Source organism: Euwallacea fornicatus, chromosome 17 (genome assembly GCF_040115645.1).
Source record: "Euwallacea fornicatus isolate EFF26 chromosome 17, ASM4011564v1, whole genome shotgun sequence".
NCBI lineage: Eukaryota > Metazoa > Arthropoda > Insecta > Coleoptera > Curculionidae > Euwallacea > Euwallacea fornicatus.
The window spans coordinates 3,293,017-3,315,007 of record NC_089557.1 but is presented as its reverse complement, the minus strand read 5'-3'; the positions used below and the strand labels follow the sequence as shown (position 1 = coordinate 3,315,007).

General features: G+C 37.8%; 2 protein-coding genes across 4 annotated transcripts in view; one reads left to right on the top strand and one right to left on the bottom strand.

The window, feature by feature from the left end:
- LOC136344747 (ras-related protein Rap-1) overlaps positions 1–19,378 on the top strand; it is a 44,091-nt gene extending 24,713 nt beyond the window's left edge. The window contains exons 2-6 of one of the 2 annotated variants that reach the window (XM_066292477.1): positions 6,088–6,236; positions 6,341–6,539; positions 7,730–7,960; positions 15,450–15,572; positions 18,221–19,378. In XM_066292477.1, coding sequence (XP_066148574.1) covers positions 6,136–6,236; positions 6,341–6,539; positions 7,730–7,960; positions 15,450–15,572; positions 18,221–18,406 — 840 coding nt within the window. In that variant the 5' untranslated portion in view covers positions 6,088–6,135 and the 3' untranslated portion in view covers positions 18,407–19,378. Of the gene's footprint in view, positions 1–6,087; positions 6,237–6,331; positions 6,540–7,729; positions 7,961–15,449; positions 15,573–18,220 lie in introns of both variants that reach the window. The other variant, XM_066292476.1, reaches the window with a different exon arrangement.
- A 59-nt stretch (positions 19,379–19,437) lies between these two features.
- Positions 19,438–21,901, bottom strand: LOC136344746 (pancreatic lipase-related protein 2-like). Of its 2 annotated transcripts, none has more exons than XM_066292475.1 (7): positions 21,552–21,901; positions 21,273–21,369; positions 20,782–20,924; positions 20,482–20,727; positions 20,238–20,426; positions 20,004–20,185; positions 19,438–19,946 (listed from the first exon to the last, which is right to left on the bottom strand). In XM_066292475.1, exons 1-6 carry the CDS (start codon positions 21,622–21,624, stop codon positions 20,013–20,015), a joined length of 921 nt encoding a protein of 306 aa, XP_066148572.1. In that variant the 5' UTR covers positions 21,625–21,901; the 3' UTR covers positions 19,438–19,946; positions 20,004–20,012. The 2 variants fall into 2 exon arrangements, with proteins under 2 accessions (XP_066148572.1, XP_066148571.1); XM_066292474.1 differs by having other exon boundaries at positions 20,017–20,185.
- Positions 21,902–21,991: the final 90 nt, after the last annotated feature.

Genomic DNA, 21,991 nt, shown 5'->3' with positions numbered 1-21,991 from the left:
TTCATGTCGAAAGTTTCCCCTTTGGGGCCCTAGAACTTCTTGCCAACAAAGTTATATATAAAAGAAAATTATAATCTCTTTCTTTAGAACCTCAGTTCTGGTGGAAGTTATAACTCGGGCAAGTATTAGCATGTTATAGGTTGTTATAGGTTGATGGATGCGGGTCCCCCTCCCCTTTGACTTCAACTTCCTTATTTACAGTCAGCGACTTACTCTATTTTCCGCATATCGTAAGCTCTATTTTCGGTTTAAACATTTCTCCATTAGGGGTAATTATATCCCGTGGCGGAATAATGTAATGTAACTCAATAGGGTGATGCCCCCGACGGCCAACAATGCTTTTGCGGGATACTAAAATCATATAACCAGAGTTAATGTTATGCCGTAATGATACAAAGGTATGTAGACTAAGTAATTGCATATCACGGGAAGGTCAGGATTTTAATTAAAGTGCGTTTAAGAGCTTTGATTATTGGGGAATTGATTTTAAGCTTGCGAGGGAATCGCTTTCGCCATAGCATGAGAGTTTAATCCGATTCTTCGATAGCTAAATAACCTCCGGCTGTGAACTTTGTCCTTACCTATCTTTCCAGTTATTCCGGCCTGAAATAACATTTGCCTCAAACATTCCCCCCTTGTCTTAAATATTATTATCCCCAAGTTTTGACTTCCCAGCAAAACTCAAATAATCCGATTTTGCCATTAAATATATGGGAAAATCATTACAGATAGAAGTGCCGTTTGGCAATTACCGAGTCGTACTTCATTGGATTTTTACGTCTCTAAGGTTCACAAATACCGTGTTTCTGATAAATACTAGCAATAAATTGTTAAGAATTGGAGCTTAAACACAAATTTGAATTTAATGGCAATGCATGCCAAAGAACGCCATTTGATTCCGGATTTACGATTTTTTTCCCGTTTTTCCATTTTTCAGCTCTCGATCGGGCTTTCGTAAAAAACTCAGTCGTGACTTAAAATGTGGAGGAAAACCATCAATATTTCAAAGTTAATTGGATTATCTCAAATTAGGTTATTATTCATAACTGATGGTGGCTTTCATCCGTAAATATTTAGCCTGGTTATACGTATATACGATGGCTGAAAATTGCTATCGATTAATGGAAGGCAAAATGGAAATGAGCTGCAGATAATATGCAAATGGATACAAATATCCTGCAGTGCTACGTAATAATAATTAGCCATTTGAATTTTTTAGCACCGGCGTTTGTCGTAACTTGTTTGCAAATTAAATAAACGGAACATTCAAGAATAACATAGTTAGGAAGCACGAAAACAGAAAATTTTTAAACGCTAAAATATACTTCTCAAGTAGAGCGAAAAGTCAGTTTGCAAGAACTTGGAGAAAGGTAAATTTAATACTCACTTTAGCTGAAATATTAACTTTGTGTTAGAAAAGTTTAAATTAAAGTCAGTTGATATTGCAAAATCAGAGTTAACGCTGAAATTAATAGCCGATTATTGGTGTCACACTGGCATCTGAATTTCTCTGCGTGTAAATCGGACGAGCAGACCACCGAAACTTTCACTGCAAAAATTTTGATTTTTTTATAAAACAGTTTCCGTTTACGACAGAACAGAGCTGCTTCAAAGACATTCAATCAATTTTTCCACACGTGCCAGAAATACCAATCTAAAAAACATGAGAAAATGCGAGGTGCTGTGAATAACCACTTCCAAATACACATTTTAACTGGTTACTTTCAAATGCCGATGACCTCAGAAATGTATGTGTGATACCGTCATAAATCTTTTTTTGAAGTGGTACTTCCTGATCTCCATCTGAAACTGGCGTAGCACCGTTATTGGTGGGAATGGTTAAGGTTATTGGCACATCACCATTATCAGGCGTTTCGAATGACCACAGAGTGGATTTTCCCGCCTCGTTTTTAAGATGCGTTGCTAACGATGCATAAATAGTTCCTATTCACATAGTGAGGTAATGAAGATGGTTGTCATGGAAACTAATACGCGATCAAAGACGCGGAGATTTCAGCTGCTGCGCGCTTCACAATATACACTTGACCTTCGGGCAATAACGAATGCCTTCACTACCTTGATGCGGTATGTGCTATTAAAGTCTTCTTTCTGGGTCATTAAAAAATCGTCAAAAATTGAAGAATTCACGCGAGCCGCACGCTATTTTACCTTCTTCCGCTCGGCACTTGTATGTGGTTTTACAGTAATTAAAATGGCTATAGAAGGGTTTAAAAATGGAGGCTACTTTGAGTTGCCCAAATACTGCAAGGGATTCCCAAATCAACCTGAATCTTGGCTTCCGTTCTAAAGGTCGTTTTCACCATTTTGGACGCTTAAAGTAACTCTCAAACCGCATGTTAAACAGTTTCAGTCCTTATTTAAATTGTTTAGGCTGAAATATGATCCGAATTCTCTTCTCTTGATTTCTTTGCTCTTCATAAAGTGTAAGCGTCGCAGCTAAGCAATTGTGCTTACTTAAACTAATATTGATTTTGGAAATCTGCTATACTTTTCGGAACGACATGCGGATTATGCCTTCACGCGCTTAAAAAGTTTTCGTATTAAAACTTTTTCATTACACTAGAAGTGAGGTAAAACAGTAATTTAATATGATCGATGAAATTTGAAATTAAGTGATTCCAGAAAACTACCTTACTAAGTAGTTTGTTACACGTTATCCCCATGCCCTTTTTCGTCAGCGTCAGGCTTTACCGACTTGAAATTCAATTTGAGGCAGTTCAGGAGAAGAAAAGAAGGGCTGATAATGGCTCAATATTGCTAACTATAAAAGAAAATCTCCTATAGTTATCTCTATTGTGTGAAATCCGAAGTTGCTCCGGGATAGTGAACTATTCTGGATTTTTTGTATATCGCTCGCGGCTTAATTTCAGTTGTTATTAATTATTCCTGTTTCGGGTGAAATTTTTCAATCTAAAGCTATCTCAGGAATGTAAATTGCGAAAAGTTAAAAGTGTCTCGAACGCCAAAACTTCTGAATCAGTATCCATTTAAAAAGTTGGGACATTTTATAACTGAGCCGAGGTAAATTGCTGGGAGATAACGTTCATCACACTTAAATGACTTATAATTAATGTGTCCGTTATACGGCTTTAGTGGACGAAACGTGTCCATTAATTTGCTTTACAGCTGAACCTTTAAAACTGGAATAGTGGGAGTAAAGAAATAACGTTACCGAAGTACGAATGTAATTTAGCGAGGGTCTTAAAGTTCGAATTTTTGCCCGAGACAATAGGTACACCAGCCGTATTTTCTGTGACACAAATCCCTATTGTCCCCCCTGCGAAATTCACGAAATAACGCCAGCGAATAAATCTGGATAATTTAAGTTACGCAAAACGGAACTGCAGGATGACCTACGCATCTGGATTCCCGGGATGAATAGGGCTCTATTAATTTAGGGCCGGCTCTAAAATCTCTTTATGCAAACTTGCACCGGACGGAAATATGGTAGTCCGAATTTCACGAACGGAATAAAAAATAAATAAAACAACATCCAGTGATATGTTAAAATTTAGGGCTCAAGTTCTATCCCAGACAACTATCAGTATCAATCCAAATAAATATTGCTCGTATTTCAAGTTTTATTCTTAAGATCGTGTTGAGAATCTTAATTTTCGCTTCAGCTTTCTTGATTGCCACTCGAAAGTTTGAGGGATTGCGTGCTGAGGGTGCGGGTTTCCTCGATTACAAATGACCTACTTGTTAGTCGTAAAATCAAGAACTAGGATTCGCATCGTGCTCGTTGTCTCAAGATTCATTAACAATTCCCCGGAGTATCTACAAAAAAAAAGACTGATCAATAAACAAAATCAGGATGGATGATTCGACAGGTGTTACGAACCGGGACCATTCTAGTGTTGTAGCGGTATCATTAGGGAGAAAGCGTTAAAAGGGAGGAATAAAGGACGAAGGGTGAAACGTGGCAATCGTATCAAGGAACATGAAAGCACGAGAAACAAGTTGCGACCGGGGTTAGAATCGGAAAAAAACCCAGCGAGGAGCGAAATGCTGTATTTTGTGACTTGTTGTTTTATTAGGCCTTTCCGTGTAGGTCGTGAAGGCGTTTCGTATGTTTTTTTTATTATTCTCTCTAGGTTATGGTGGGATTATCTTCTAAATTTTACATTACTCATTCAACCATTTTCTTGATAGCCTCATGCAGAGGTTTATAAGGAAGCCAAACTGTGTAGTCCATTGCCTGCCCGGTGTTTGGTATTCATGCAGTGACGCAGACCGGCTGGCATAAACCACCGCTTGTTCTGCAAAAATGGGCTACAAGATACTTTTTGTTTCATTAAAATGAGATGAGGTATTACCTGTATTATAGAGTAATCGATTAAAAATGATAAATTGTTGAAATTACCCGCTAATTTGTTCATTTGTTGAAAAAACAGAGTCCATCGAACGCGTTGAGAGGCGTGGTCCAAGCGATTCATCCTGAAGGGTACGGGAAAATATCTCGTCGAAGACGAGTATGCGTCAAATTACTAGAGGAAACGGACTTTCACAATAATTTTTACATATGAAAATCGGCCCCGGCGATTCGGAAATACCACCTCTCAAAATTGACTGGAAAATATATGCTTTCGGCTATTTTTGTGAGCAGTTCATAAATTCACGATCGGATAAATCGGACCAAGTTTAATTGCTTCCATTATCCATTTCATGTTTGTTTTTGACCACATTTGCTCACGTGGGAATTTTAATTACCATAAAATGAACTATGTCATGGGTAAAATTCGATTTAATTGAGATGGATTAAGCAAAAAATTGACCATGGAAATTTCGTCCCTGCATGTTCGTCAAGTCGAGTTAGCAACGTTAAACCTTTCCAATTTAAACACTTTCTCCCGAATTTATATAATACGACACGTCGTCCGTGGCCAGGGAAAATTTCTAAAAAAATTAAAATGTGTATTAAACGAACGGTCAGAATGTACTTTGTCGTGCCCTCGTGCGGCGCGGCAAATTCGTGAATATGGCAAAATAAAGGGAGACGAGAGATTCTTCAACTTCCTAGTTGATCTTCACGCGTCCTGGGCCATTCAGGAGGCTTTCTGCCAGCCAAAACCTCGAAAACCTGCATTTGCCAAAATACGTGCGATTTTCTTTCAAACATCGCTCTTGATCCCTCAATCTTGCATCGCCACGCAAAATCAAACCTCTGAAGATCACTTAGCTTCTGGATAGATTGATTGATGTTATGTCAAGCAACAAGAAATTCCAGGCAATAAATCCCAGGCCATTGACCTACCTCACGAATACAATGAAGGTATACAAACTCAGAGCTTGCCGCCTTTATCGATCAATCACCTGTTGTCTTGCCACAATGGCAAGTTCTTGAAAGCCGGTTAATTCAATTAAATTCCCTCCGATTTTACCAGAAGTTCCACTTGCAAGAATATGGGGACGTTCAACGTACTTCTTGTGGTTCTCCTGTTATTCTTGACGTCATGATTGAACAGCAAAAGAAGAAATGCTTTACTGCACATGTGTTATAGTCGGCTTGTCAAATGACTTATTAGAATCAACGGGGACACCAAAGAACGTTAATCAAAGTCAAGAGAGATTGTACCTCATAGAATATAAGAGCCCAGTAGAAATCGCTTTTGCTTTACCTTGGAAAAGGCAACGTATATCAAAGTGTGTCATATTTTTAAAAAGAATGCTGAAATATTGCTTAGCTACACCGATTTCGTTTAGAATTTGGTTTAGGAGAAACGTTCGCGTGAATGCTTTCTTTTATTCCTCTTGCTTCAATCATCAGCTTTATAAGAAGTTGAGATTCTAAATTGGACTGGCACTTTTTTCATTCATTACTGCTCCGCCTTGACGAATCATCATTAGGATGGTTCGGATTTAAATTACTGAAGACTATTTGGAGATAATCTTGCCCAAGAAAGGAGACATTAATTAATGGCTTTGAAATAAGAAAGGGTAATCCCTCCTTTCTAGTTCAATTAGCGCTGCTTGACAAGTGAAACAGGACAGATAGAATGTTAGAGCTTCGGTTGGAGCATTAATTTTACTTGATTGGTTTTGTTCAAAACTTCTCCTTACTTTCAGAAAATTCTGGACAAAAAACATCCCCTGGTTAACCCTGCTTTGGGCCAGATGAAGGGCAGGCACCAGTTTAGACGAAGGTTTAGCTTGCAGCCCTCGTTTCTGAAGGAAGAACCTGAAGACGATGACAGACACCATCACAACTCGAACAGGTAAACTCGTAGTGCATTGAGCCGATTACTAAGAAAATTAACCTGCACGAAAGCGTCGAAACTTTTCTGGAACGATCTGGCTTCTACTCTTGCAGGGTACTCAGATCGCAAAAAAGCGAGGACACAGAATCCCTGGATAAGGACGTACCCCCCGTGGGGAATGTTAGACATAAAATAGTCATGATGGGGGCGGCTAAAGTAGGTAAATCATCCCTTATATCGCAATTCCTCTACGGCACGTTTTCCTCCAAGTACAAGAGGACGGTGGAGGAGATGCATCATGGGGATTTTAATGTTCAAGGGGTAAGCGTTTGTTTTAATCGTTTTGGGTAACCGAAGGGTTGAAAGAAAACATTTTGCTTTGTCGTCAAGTAAATTTTGGAAGAAATAATACCCCCACAACAAAGAGCATTGTGCGGTATTGAAAAATATGAGAGGTTTGAGAAGAACCGCCTTTGATCCCTGCGCTAGGGTCAAATACTATTCATGAAAAGCGCGAAACCATCGTTCCTTTTTTGTTTAATAGTCCCTGTCAGTGAACTATTGAAGTAACTTAAGCGATATGTAAATGCTCTCAGCGGTTTGCCGTCTGACGAATTAGCATACTCTCAAAGGCATTCAGAAAGAGGGTTTTAAATAATGTTAAAGCAAATCAGACTATGGTTTCTTCGTGACTTGCGTGAAACAATGTCTTCTTCTAATTAAAGAATGAAATATTAAAGCAGTCCTTGGGGAGGGGAGGGGAGGGGAAGGTTAGGGGAGGGAAATCTCATTTGTGATGCTATTATACCAGATAAATGAGAAAGGCTTTCAAACATGAATGTTGTAAGTTCATTATGGAAAATGTACGTTCAACAATTTTAATGTTAAATAAATTCTAAAATATATTGTTAGATAACTTTTAGTCCAGACCTGTCTTAATGTTCAGCCAACACAGCGAAAAGGGCTAAGAGTTTTGTAACACAAATTAAATCTCGTTTGCGTATTTTTCTTCTTTCTTCATGAAGAAGTATCTACTATAAAAGTATTTGTTTGTTCAGTGTTCAGTCACGATTAAAATGAATAGACATCAATGGCTTTAAAACTGCCGATCGTGTACTCTCAGCCCCAACCTCTCCCGTGGTATAACCGACAGATTGATGAAGACCAAGAGTATAAAATAAATAATTAAATTTTCATTCAAGGAAGTATTCGTTCAATCATCTTTAAGATGCCTTCAGGAGAATTTATTTGTTTTTCCATCTTTAAATCATGAATAAAATGAATAAGAAACAGGTAAAAACGAAAGGAAGATTCATCTTAAAACAGGATTTAATTTCGATAAAATAGCATCCTGACCGTTTAAATTTCAAGCATGAACTCCCGTTTGCCTCTTTTCAGACCGGAAATTTTGCGCAAAATAAATGCAAATCCTGAAGCAAGTTCTCTCCAGCCAGAAGCCTTAACACGTCGTTTTATAAGTTATTGAGTCATAAATTTTTCTCAAATTTCAGGTACACTTAACACTTGACATCCTGGATACTTCCGGAGCGTACGAATTCCCAGCCATGAGGGCCCTGTCAATTTCTTCAGCAGATGCTTTTGTACTGGTTTACGACGTCACTGATGCCAACACTTTTGAGGAGGCCAGAGCGCTGAGGGATCAAATACATGAGACTAAGTGTTCTGCCAATGTGCCCATTGTGGTGGTAGGAAACAAGATCGACCTAACCGGGAATCGAGAGGTAAGTTCAGGTTAGATGGGTGATTTCAGTGGGAAATAACTTACCTTTCGGGAATCACGAATTATTTGTTTTCTGAAGGATACGGGTGTTCCGTCATAAGCGAATTCTCAGTTTTCCTCTGGGTATTTGTGATAGATAGAGTAAGGTCCTTTTCAGAATTCTATGGAGATGATTTTTTACTTGACTAGGTTATACTCCCTGTGATAGCTAGTTGATTGTGTGATTTCATGTAATCTCCTCTGCGGCCACCTTACATCACTAGCAGTTAGTCAGCAGGCATTATTCGCACGACGGGAAGAGGTTTTTACAGCTAGTGCCTGGTTCTAGTGTACGTGCGTGTAACCTTAACGAATATCAACTGGCCTTAAAATGTTGGCATTGAAAGTTTTGTCAGAAATCGAAAATTCTATACATGTATGTTCTTACATAAGATGGATATAGACGGAGTTTTTCAATTTCTCCATGAACGAATTTTATGCTGGTAACTTCGGCAACTTCTGAGGACTTTTTTCGAGAAATATAGTTGGAACTAGAGGTAACCCGATTCCTTTCCGTATTTCTTCAAGTCATCGACATTGAAATTATAGTTGCATTTTTTCGGCGAATGCCGAACTGCAGCTTTTCTTAGCAGTTCAAACGAAATAGGATTTTTCAGCATTTTAGAGTACAAAGGCTTTTGGAAACGTGGTTAAATCACATAATCAGGAGTTATCTTCATTATTACATTACCCACTTCACCCTTTACGTTTGCTTTTATTGTATAGATTCCCTTACAAATAAGGACTTATTAAGTTCACACAGCCGGCAACATTAGTTTAAAACTTCCACGTCCTGAGACTTCCCAGTAGTTTGAGAATTATTCTACCATTATAAATTTATATGAGAACAGGCAGGTGTTCTAGTTCCAAATACATTATCCACAACCCAATAGATTCATTATAGTAATAACAACGCGTATCACTCATCTTCTGCCTAGACGTAAACGGCTGTAAATCGGAATCCCTTCAATTGAATTGATCTTCAAACGATGAAATATATTGCTTTAAAAATTCCAACAAATATCCTTTAAAAAAGAAAATGCGTTATTAGAGGAATATTTCCGTTGTGTCCCGTGGAGGGATAAAGATTTTTCAGTCAAGCATGAAGGTCAGTATCACAATCTGCTCTGCAGCGAAAAATTCCCTGCTTTTCGATATTCTAACCTTTTTCTCGTTGGGGAACCGAAACTGAGCTGCAACCCAAGTAAAACGCAGCTGCTGCATGAAATATGTATGTGCTTATGTTTGCTGATAGTAAGGATTGTCGATAAGAAGAAGATACCGAAATATCGTTTACCAATCACTCGGGTCGAGATGTCGAATAGATCGAATTGTTTTAGATTTCTCGGCTTTAATCATAGAGCAGTAAAATTCAAATGTGTTCTCGTGAGGTAATAAAATATCTTCTAAGTTTCCTAACTTTACCCGCGGTATTAGCCTTTATTTGGTTGAAATATAACAACTGACAAACAGATAAATGTTATAATAAGCCTCAGAAGCAGATGGCTCCGTAATTTACGTTTATAGCCAGTCCGTGTACATTTGGATGGATATATCACATTTTATGAGCTCCATTTCGTCCTTGTATCCACGACACTAAAGTCAATGGCGATTTGAGCTTTTAGAAAACGAAATGAGTTATGATGTAAATTGCAAAATTTCGACCCCCCATCGCACTACACTTCATATTAACCATGCTGTATGTTTTTAAATCGTGCGATGTTTTATCGTTATACTTCCCTAAGCATCTTGAAGGGTTGAATTTAAAGTTTCCGTTTAACGTAAATACCGAAATTTCTCTTTTAAAGCCTTTGTTAGCTGCTTCGCGAAATAAAGCTCAACTTTCCCCGGAAACACGCCAGATCGTTCTGAAAACGACACTCCGAAAGTTGGGACGTAAATTTTATTTCCATTAGTTAAATATGCACCACCCAGGAATGGAGAAAAATGTTTTCTCATAGAAAGTGGTTTTGACAGGGAAATTTTTTTTTTGTAATCGTATTTTCGTACCTGTTTCTGCACTAACGCTGTAGGACTAATAATCATTGGAGGCATGAAAGTATTATTTGGATTATCTGCTAACTCTAGTGGATTATCTAGTATACACCACATTGAACACATAATGCACATAATGCAAATGCTTTGTTGTCATAATAGATACTGTATATCCGAAATTAGATACTTTAAGCACCAAAAAATCCGACTTTATGTGCATACAAGTCATTGCGTGGAGGAAGTTACTCATTTTGCGTTGAAAAGCTGAACTTTCAATTGTAACAGAAGCTCAAAAGAAAATCCGTAGTCGATAGCTTTAAGCCGGCCTTAAAGCGGTGTTGCTTTTAAGGAATTTCAAGGCAACACCGCTTGAAAAGAGTCTTAAGGCCTTTCCTGCATTAGTTGGGGATTTCAATTTTCGGTTACATAGCTCGGAGCAGTTGTTCTTTCTCTTCTCACAAAGCACACAGAGGAGTAATTTACTTTAGGCCGGAGCCACAATGTATCCTGTTTGCCTAAACAAACACTCTGAACATGAATACACAATTCCTGATTTTGCAAAACATGTTTGATGGGAAATTACCTACTAAATAACGCTTGGATTACTGCCCTTTTTTGAAATGTTCAGAAAATGTTGTTAAACTCCTGACCGGCATCGATCTACACAGAGTATTGCCTCTCACATACGGCGTAAATTTTTTCTTCCAAACAAAATAAGAAAAAAATTCTTGTAAACACATGTTTGGAAACGTTTCATTTTCAAAATATACAGTATTAGAAAAACCTTTTGTGTTTTCAAATGAATAAACAAATAATTTTTTTAAAACCTCGATATCCTGTATTTTTTGGCCAAATGAATATCTCCTTATTGTGATACAGCGTGCCTAGGAAAAATCCTGGTACGACATGGCGTGTAAAGTGCTTTGCACAGTGTTCCAGATAATATAACAAGCGGTTAGATATGAGTATTTCATCATTTCAAATAAAATTTGAAGCAAACTTATTGACTGAAAATCGAGAAAAAGTGACGATTCTATGCAGATACACATCAATGCGCTCACAATCAAACTGCGATAAGCGATCTGGAAGGGTCTGAAGATGGATGGATGGAGAACATGGAGGCCAATCATTGGCATGGAAACGTGTATTATTTTTGAGGGATAGGAGAGCGATTTTTAGCCCTAACTTTTAATCTCAACTTGTATTATAATATTCGTGTCTTCGTCCAAATTACGTGTCGAGCGTATCGTATGCTTCTCTGACATATTGTTTTTCTGGTGTAATCAACGATTAATCCACCGCTTCTTGAAGATAATCTGGTCAGAGGGGTTTAATTTACTCCGGGTATGAAACATAATACATCATAGAAATCAGGGCGACGAGTTTGAAGTGAACTCGTTTGATTGAAAATCCAGAAAAAGTGACGATTCAGTGGGCTTACAATAAAACTAGGATAAGCGATCTAGAAGGGGGAGGAATCTGGAGAAAAATCACTAGCAGGGAAATGTTTTTTATTTTGAGCACAGATGTTCTATTTGTTTGTGATTAGCAATAAGGTTTTTAGGTAGGAAAGCGAATGGTCCCTTGGCAAAATTCCCTACCGTCGTTTTACTTAATGTATTTTAGTTGATCATTTCATGTGCGATAATATAGGGAAGACCTACTTAGAGATCGAAGATTCTGCGAAAACACTTCGTAAATATCTAAAAAACAAAAGATATTGTTTAATTACGGAGCAAAAGCACAGTCTTTCGAGAAGCAGGCCAAACCTATTAGGAAGCCCGAAACGACCTGGGAAAACTCGGAAACCCCATAAATCATACGTACGGATTTCTTCACAGAAAGAGAAATTGAGAGCATTGGAAAACCTACATTTTCGTGGATAATCCAGAAAGTTTGTAGCTAGACCCATATCGTGACATCCCCGAGTATTAGGTCAACACCATATCCAGTTTCTCTGGTGTTACTTGTTGCAGTACCCTTTAAAGTAGTATTGAAGTTTCGGGTTTCGTCTCCTATAGGTTTTAAATGGTGTAGGAGCCGCAAATAATGCCTTTCGCGTAAGCAATCCGGGGTTCGGAGAGTAATTTGGATTTGAAACTCAGAATGGATTGATAGTAAGAACTTAGATCGGGTCCTTGAAATTTCGATTCGAGCTCTTTTCACATACGAATTCGGCAGGGAAATTTCGAGACCTTCGCAAAGAAACTTGTTATTGGCAAAAAACTGAAAATATCTTTGTTAAACCTTGACCAAAGTTAGCTGAAAGGTAAGTTAAACTTGAAAGAATGCAATAGCGATCGAATCAAGATTTCAAGAGTCCTCGAAATCCGAGGTATAACTTTCCTGAAAGATTTTTATGAACAAATCTTGCATATTTAACTTGACTGATTTGTATACGTTTCCTGAACTGGCCACGCTCAGTTATAACTTGTAGACCGAATTTTCTCCTCAGTTTTACGGAAAAAACTTAGTTAACTTCGTAACAGTCGAGAGAAGTATGATACAAATGAAGCAAACAAAAGTTTTGCTTCGTATCTCAATGCGTCACAGTGGTCAGTTATGGAGCACCTATTTCAAATCCAGAAAGCTCCTCTATAAACTATAAAACTTGGGGCATGTAATAGAGCAGTAGTTCACCACTTAAGGTAAAAGAATATTACTGAAACAATGATAGCATTATACGGAATTATATTATTTGTTTACGGAAAAATATCTAGTTTGATTGATGCAAAGAAATGACTCTTCCTCCACGCACTAAATTTTAAAACTGGATCTGATAAGTAACCTGGGCCTTCTCAGGAAAGTGATAATCCCAAAATGTTGATCCTAAATTTAAGGTCATCAATAATTTTCTTCAATAAGTTATAAAAGCTGTTTGAGCGAGCATGTAACAGGTCCGTACCAACCTCGAGTTTAAGATCGCCATTTGGTTTCTTTCTGTTTGTTTACAGAAAATGTTGACTTTAAAATTTGATAGCATATCCCTGAAAGAAGAGAATTACAAACTAGTCCAGAGCAAATAACTTCCTGCAGCAAATACGCTGTCCATATTATACTTTGATTGCGTAAGCAACAGGGCCGTATCAGGTTCAGATTTAATGGTGGCAAATAACAGAACAAACAGTGATAGAAGCAAAGATGAAGTTCCTCCAATTCTTGGTCTCAAGCTTTATGTCTCACAGAAGTGGGCTATAGAGTAGTGGAAAGCTCGAAGCCTCACAAGTCATAAAATGTGTATCTTGATCAAACATATTGCGGTCCCCATGTATACATTTCTAACTTTCCTCCATGGGTTATGGAATGTGTAAAAAAAAATTGAATTTTAGCCTTAAACTTGAACCTAAGGGAGTGACTTTAGTGACCGTTAGGGCATCATAAAGTATCCAGTATAAAGCCAAGAGTTTTTTTCTTGAAAGGGGATATAATGGGGCGGCAGTAGTCCCAAGTTTATGGCTATCGCGTAAATAGAGCATAAACGTAAAATAAAGTCTGATAGGAACCAAAAAAAAATCGACGTTTTAGCTTCGAAACTTGTCATTCACAGTGTGAAATGCCAAGGGATCGAAAGCTTAATTTGGTCGCTAACTCGTTACTACCTATACAGTTAGAATATAAAAATACGACAGCTGCAGAATCCGGTCCAAATCTATATGTAAACTAATCGAAGATTTTCAATCAGGGTTTAAATCTAAAACTTTCCAAAAATAAAATGGGAAGAAGTTTGGGAAGGAAATCGATTTTAGAAATGTAACAGGAATGATTAATGAAAACGAGTGCTAAGGGAAGAGATTCGGAGGTCTCAGACAGGCCTTAATAAGGGAAATATCCAAAAGTAACAATTTTTATTTCTACTATGCTTTTCTGGCTCTCAGATTTGCAAATGGCTCTAATGGGCTTTGGCCTTAATTCTCTAATTTTCAACGAGACTAAATGTGTCCATTTCTGAACTCCACGATTCAGCTATTACAGGTCTCCCATGCCACGTCACTCCAGTTGCAAATGCAGTTTCAGAGTAATGACGATTTAAATTATTTGCGATTTTGGTTCGTTTTATTCTACTTGCATTTGACTATTTTACTTTAGCATGGTAAGAAACGTAGATTTTCAAAGCAGACATAATCCGGAACTTATGAAACTTGCCGGATGGCGGAAAATATAAATTGCGACTGAGAGATATACGAGCTCATCTGTTGCCTGTTGCAGATTCAGAATCGTAATTTGACTCTAGGAAATTAGTCCCACTTGTGTATGTCCGTGATTAAAATTTAGATTAAAAAGTACGCTTAACATGCTAAAGCTTTATCATTGAAACGCAGACAATGCTACTAAAAATAACGGTTATCGCTTTATACAAAAAGATGTTTGCGATATACATCAGAAAGGCCCTTAAGGGCGTAACAAGCCGATTGGCGAGAGGGCTATAAATATAAATATCCCTTTTCTGAATCTCGGAATCTCCGGCATTAAGAGGCTCGTAACTTTTAGGTGTAAATTTTAGCACTTTGGGTCCAAATAAAGTTTAATAACTCTCCAAGGGTTAATAGCTGCGATTATACCTCTCGGAATGGAAACTAGATCAGGTGTACGTAGTTTAGAAACTACCCAGGCAATATCTCGCAAAGGTGCTCCGGAATGAAATCAATGCGAGGGGGGAAGCACATAAATAATTGTAGTTGCACCGAGTTAAAATACGGAAGTTCGGATTAAATATATAAACATTTCGAGCCTGCGCCTCTGGATACATTATTGCCAACCTCAGATTGAAATTTTCAATCAATTTTATTGAAACTATATCTTCCTCGATATTTCCTATGTTTGTTCTTAGTAAATATTCTCTTTCCATTGAAGACATATTTTTATCTAGAAAGGCAAACGAAAGCTCTCGGAAATCTTCTCTTATTAGTCAGCTCATCGTTTATTGTCCCTGCAGGTTTCCAAAATTGAAAATGTTCTTCCGAAGTTTCCCCAATTTAAAATTCAATCCGGGTTGACTACATTAAAAGTTTAGAATGCAAAACCATGCATTAATCCTTATACCCCGTCTATACCATTTTTCAGACGTTCGAAGTGAGATGAAATAATGTGTAGCGATATATCTCCCCTCTCCGGTTACAAATGTAATATTTCGTGCCTGTCGTGATGAATGGTTGAGTTAATCAACGTCAATTAATTTGAAGTGATGGGGTGTCGACCCGAATTGGCAATGGAATGGGTTCGTCTAATGTGTTTGTATTGTTCCTATCGAGGAGCAATTTAATAAATAAACGAGCAAATTGTACAAAATGGCTAAACCAAAGTCAATTACCTAACACCGACTACTTCTTGGAGAGACACAACAATGGATTTCAGCCTGAAATCTGTTTTGTTTCTTAAACAAAGCTTCGGAGATGTTAATTAGATTAAGGTAACAATCAGACGTTAACAAAGAGTGAATGTCTCAGTTTTAATTGCAGGTCGACACAGCTACCACAGAGTCGGTGGTCACAGTAGATTGGGAGAACGGTTTTGTCGAAGCCTCGGCGAAGGAGAACGTCAACGTTAGCAAAGTGTTCAAAGAGCTGTTGGCACAAGCAAAGGTCGGTAGCATCAAATGAATAATGAAGTGCAGGTACCCCTAAATACGGACTAGAATGGCGTAAGAATTCATCCCGCCAGTTTGGAGATATTTTCTGAGATTTCGTTTCTTTCAGAATCATCGCGGACTGATCTTTAAATCGTTTTTCTTAAAGATTGAGGGCGTCTCGTAAACATGTCGACAAAACTTCAGGAGATGCGGAGCACATAATAACAAATATTTAGATCGAATATTTTTAGGTCCAAAATTGCTTCATTTCCAAGGTACAGAGTGTTCAATTTCCCATTTTTTAATGTATTATAAATATTTCACAAACGGTTCGGGATAAGGACATGAAACTACGGACACGCTATGTCGGGATAAATATGCATGTTCTCGAACAGAAAAAATATTTGCTCCTATACCAATGGTATTTGTGAAGCAATTCAATGGTATGTTTTTATTGAACAAAATGTCACACTACTGACTTTTGTTAATATCAATAATTTTTTAAAATACTCCATCAATTCTTAATGAAATAAGCCTTTTGGTTTTTTGTTGCTCAAGTAGCTGTTTTCAAGATAAAACATAATTTCTCATACGTGTGTCTACTGAAAAACCGGAATATATTTCCAAGTGCGTTTTTTTAAACTTTTTGGGAAGAATTAATTTGATTTTCTTTTTGTATAAGTAGGGGACATGAAGACAAAGGTTTTTTGCCAAATAAAATATGTCCGCAAATTAATAATTTTGACTGAAATAAATAAAGTGTATTATGATAACAAAATAGACTACACTCGCTTTGACGTGAAATGCACCACCCAGTAATACTAATAATTAAGTCTTGTAACTTTGGCAAAATAATGCTTCATAATGGAGCATCAAATGATCAGACTTTCAGTAAAAAGATACAACATTTGATAATTAAAAAATTAATAATGAGTGACGTCGCCTCGTGCGGCAATGCAAGCGCGTACTCTTCGCGGCATGCTTTGCAACAAATGATCAATATCCTTCTGGGGTATTTCATTCCATGCTACCTCAAGATGATGTCGTAGGTCATCCACATTGTTTGAAGGCCTCGGTGAATTTCGAAGACGGCGACTTATCATGTCCCAAAGATGTTCGATGGGCGATAGGTCCGGTGACCGTGCAGGCCAAGGCAGTATTTTCAATTGTGCTTCTTCCAGGTATTGTTGAGTAATGTTCGCACTATGTGGTCTTGCATTATCCTGTTGGAAAATGCCATTTGGTGAAGTTTGCATGAAGGGTACTAATACTGGCCTCAGAACATTGTTAATGAAGCGACGTGCGTTTTGGGTGCTTGGAATGAACACAAGAGAAGATCTTCGACCAACACATATCGCACCCCAGACCATAGTATCAGGTGTTAAAGCCGTGTGGCGCCTTTCACAAAATTGCAAATTTCTTCTTTCACCTCGGTATCGTCTGACTCTTCTACGACCATCATTGATCCATAAATAAAATCGCGACTCGTCACTGAAGACGATATTGTTCCACTCGCGACTCCAATTAACTCGTTCTTGTCACCAGGCAAATCTGGAAGTTTGGTGTTGGGCGATTAGTGGCAATCGTAGATTTGGGTGGTATGAATGCAGGCCAAAAGACGAAATTCTTCCGTAAACTGTTGCCATCGACACCCGACGATTTGGAGCTCCCATTCAATCTAGTGCAACAGACATTGTTGTTTGAAATCGATCACCAATGGCCATCCGTCTAAGAAGTCGATCTTCACGTGCATTGCTGCTACGGGGAGGACGTCCAGCTGGACGATGTTGCTGAACTCTTTCTTCAGACCATGGAGACCATATTCTCGCAATCGTGGTGTGGTTCCGATTCATTCTTCGGGCAATCTCACGAAAAGAAAGTCCACCCTCCTTCATGCCGATAATTCGCCCTCTGTCGAAATCCGAAACGTGGGAAAAATTTCGACACTGTCTTACTGGGGCCATTTTGAGATGTCTTGTTCACAGTTCAACAACAAAATAGACTGATATTTCCATGTAAATATTATTTTATTTATTTACAGTTGAATGAAAAATCTAAAAGGTCAATGACATAAAAACCACTAGCATTCTTGCTTTTTTACTGAAAGTCTGATCATTTGATGCTCCATTATGAAGCATTATTTTGCCAAAGTTACAAGACTTAATTATTAGTATTACTGGGTGGTACATTTCACGTGAAAGTGAGTGTATTATCTCGTGTTTTATGTAGATGCAGATAAATAAATATAAAATAGATAGAAAACAAATACACATTTTATGACAAATTTTCGAAATTTCAGCAATTCTTTTCACTACACACTTATCCCATATGTCTTTTGAAATATTTGAAAAATATTAAAAACAAAATCAAAACCTCCGAATCTGGGAAATGAAACGGTTTTGGTCGTAACTTTATTCGATCTTAACATTTATTCATGAGCTCCAAATTCCCTGAAAGTTTGTTGGTAAATTTATGTAACACCCGGTACATAAGGTGAAGGATCATGCCACATGAAATTGTTATGTTTTTAATCCAATACGTTTGATAGCTACGACCATTTTAGATTAATATTAAAAAGTAAAATTCAATCTTCCAGTGTTTTTTGCGAAGCTCTTTTAAGCTCTGTACTGATGAGTTTAAATAATTAATAATTCTTTACAGGTAAAATACAATTTATCTCCTGCCCTACGCAGACGTCGTCGCCAATCCCTTCCTACAGGCCCTACAGGGCCAGGGACCCCTTCACATGCGGCTACAGCTCCTATGATCCCTTCTGCCGTCCAGTTGCAGCATCTGCAGCAGATCAGGGATAAGCACGGCAAGAGAAACTCCTGTATCATTTCCTAAGAGTTCTAAAATCAGTCCTTAGGGGCATCTATGTGAAGCCTCATACAGTCAGTTTTACAGTCACGTTTAAGGGTTTCGATTATCGAGCGAGGTAAAATTCGGAATTTTTGTATTTTTCAGCAGTACTTTTGAATATCTCGGAATCAAATTTTGTACTTCAATTATTATCGCTTTATTTGTACCACAAAAATCTGAGGTTTTTGGAATGCATAAATATCTCTTTTTATATGCTTCAGAGATGCATAAAATGCTTTCTTCTTGATGAAATTATATAATGAAATATCAATTTAGGGTATAACTAATTAAGTTGTAAACCGGCGATAGTACGCGATGTTCAAAACAACTCTCTTCAGATTTTTGCGCTATTGTTTATCGTTCATGGCAATTTCCATTCTTTGAGAATGTGAATTACTTTAAACAAAGCTTAATTTTTTAGATAATTTTTTTTCACTATTTATTCAATTCAAAACATATTTAAATTTAACGACTTAATTGGTGTTTAACTTCTTTTATCGCCCTCTTCCAGTTTAAGTTCAACATTTTTTATTTTTGAAATCTGATCTTAAAACACCAAGAGCAAAACGTTTACTAGCTGGTTTACGAAGACTAATCTTAATAAATCTTCCATGTATGTAATTAAGAAGTAAATGTGTTATAGGTACTTAGCGAGTTGCGCAGACAGGTGATTATAAACGTATATAGGTCTAGTTTTCGGTGGTAAAAGTATATAGTTAGATTAAGATTAGCAGGAAGGTGGAACAGTGATCGTTCTTTTTAAGACATCTCTACTTTTCCATGTTCAGGTTCAATTATCATTTGTCGCCTTTCTTTAATTCATGAGAATTCATACTTAGATATTGTAGGTTTAACCTTCACTTTCGAGGAAGTTTGCTCTGGAACTGTTAACAAGGTTGTGGACATCAATTAGGACGTATAGTAATAAACAGTTGAATCTTAATTTTCTTAAAGAAATGTGTTTTATTTCTCCAATGTAGGTGTTTTTACCCAGAAGAGTAGAGTGCAGTGACGCCCCCCCAGGCATCAGTTAGCATCGAAAACGTTTGGACAGAAGCCATTTATATCCGGGATCTTACATTTGATGTTGTTTTTGTCACCTTTTTCGATGTTCTAAAGTTTCCTGTTTGCACCAACGTAAGGAGCGTACAAGACACTCTTGTGGACCATTCCAGATAAACAATTTGAAAATATATCAAATCGAGGAAAAATCCGTACGCCTATGTATGTCATGGTGATGTTGGCTCCTGAAAGCCTTCTAAAATAACCAGTTTCGTTCCATTTGAATTAGGCGCCTAGAAAGCACTTGAACATACCATTGACTATTAAAACAACACAAATATTGCGTCGAATAATGTTAATTTAAGGGCGAAAATAAACCAAACAACTCACTTTAAAGTTGATTTAACCGGTATTCAATTTCATCATTTAACACAGGAAATCCATTGAACATTATTACTTTTCTCGCGTATTGTTGATGGAGTAAGGAGGACTGCTCCTGGTTTTGAAGTAGTACAGGCCATTTCTGGCGAAGAAAAATCATTCAAGTAATTTGAAAATTTCACGAGAATTCGTCAATAACCATTAAAGCTTACTTGTAAGTCTCCCTGACTCCCATAAAAACCTGACTTTCCTCCAAACATCTACTAGCCAGCGCCTCATCCAAGGTGCTGCAACGGGTACTCGGAAACGACTGGGGCTTTCTAATGGATTCCGCAAATAAATAGTATGACCTCCCATGGTTACACAATATACTTTCTGCCACTACAAATTCCAATCTAAAGTGTTGAAGAATTAGCCAGAGTGATACAAGTACAATTAGTGATGTCTGGACATCCCGGTTGGTACTTCCCACCGTTAGGATAAAAATCTACGTGTCCGGAAGGTCGGGCGGTACCGATCACTCTCATGAAAGTATGGACGACGTCTACTAGTTGCGCGTCTTGAGGGTCCAGCTTTAATTCTTCTTTTATGTCCCTATAGCCAGGACCGGCAGGATCCAATCCTGAAGGAAAAATTAATCCAAAACGTTTCTCATTTTTTATTAAAAATGTGCCAACCTGTGATTCTCCCAACTCTCCCCCCCTTTACACTGTCAGCCCCAATTCCCGCCACATGAGCCCCCAAACTATGTCCGATTAAATGGACATCCGCGATGTTCACTCCATTGAAAGTTAACCAGTGGATAAAATCCCCGAGTTGCTGTCCAGCAGTTTTCGCCCCCCTCATGGCAGATGCGTACTCTGTTTGACACAGCTTCGACCAGTCCATTCCTATGACGTTATACAGTCCAGTTTCTAAGTATGCTGAAACGAGTCTGTGGTTAAACTTATCTACAGGTTTGTCAGGTGCGGATGTACCAGTTTGGATTACTTTAAACACGTCGTTCTTGATGCTGCTCATAAAGCCATGAGTTATTATCTTAGTGGGGTTTCCAAAGTCGAATCCGGAAGAGTTCAGAGTCGAGTTGTTGTTGGGTTCCAACATAATCGGCAAGTTGTAGCTGGGAAATGATTGGTATTTTGACTATTTTGCAATTAGGCCAAAATTGGTCTCTTAATGAACTTAGATTTAGACAGAGACGGAGTGGAACACAAAGGTAATCCACGTCTAAGTCATTGTTGATATCGCTTTACAATGTTAGCAAATGAACCTCTTAAAACTGAACAATCATTGTAAAGGATTAGTAGAATCTTTAAGCGGGTCGTCTAGATCGGAAAATTATTGTCGTGGATTAGTTTTGCCTTAGATATAGACGAAATTGGTCTAGTGGGAGTTAAGGTGGTAATGGGGCAAATAAATTGATACTGCTAAGGTACAGAGAGTGCTATATTGAAACATGACTACAGACCTTGTGAAGAGAACAAATTGAACTGCAGGGCCATTTGGGTCAACAATGTCTCGGCTTACGTTAAAGTCCTCAGTTAGTGTTTCGCCTCGAAATACAGCTGAAAATTGATGATTAGTTCAGTGTTGCACGGAAAAATCTGATTTGGATGACCCCTTTCCGATATAGAATTCAACATAGAAGGTTAGAGGGTCATCTCTTTCTCTCTAGCTTGAAGAGCTGAACTCTATGAAATGAAATTGACGCTGCGTTATGATTTGATGAGAAATTCGCAACACTTACTCGGAAAGGCGAGAAACAGTCCTATAGCCACCAAAGACAAACTTATGACGGTTGCAGGCACAGTCACGCTCATATTACCATCATATGGTCACTCTTCAACCAACGAACTAATTTCCCACAGATTGATGCACGTTAGGTCTACACAGCCGAACGACGCGATAATTATCTTTTTATGTATCATCATTATTTCCTAAAACTATTATATTTTCATTATTATTTTTATGCGACGGCCATAACATCCCGGCTTAGGAACGATAAATGGATGGTCATTTAAAACGTGTTTGGCCAGAGCCCTTATTGCAAACCTTAATGAAATTTTACGCAATTTTTATTTATTTCGAATTAATGAAACAATGTATAATTCACGATGACATATAAAAATCGATTTATCTTGTAATCGCAAGTGTAGACCTGAACAATAATCGTCGATTGATTAGCTT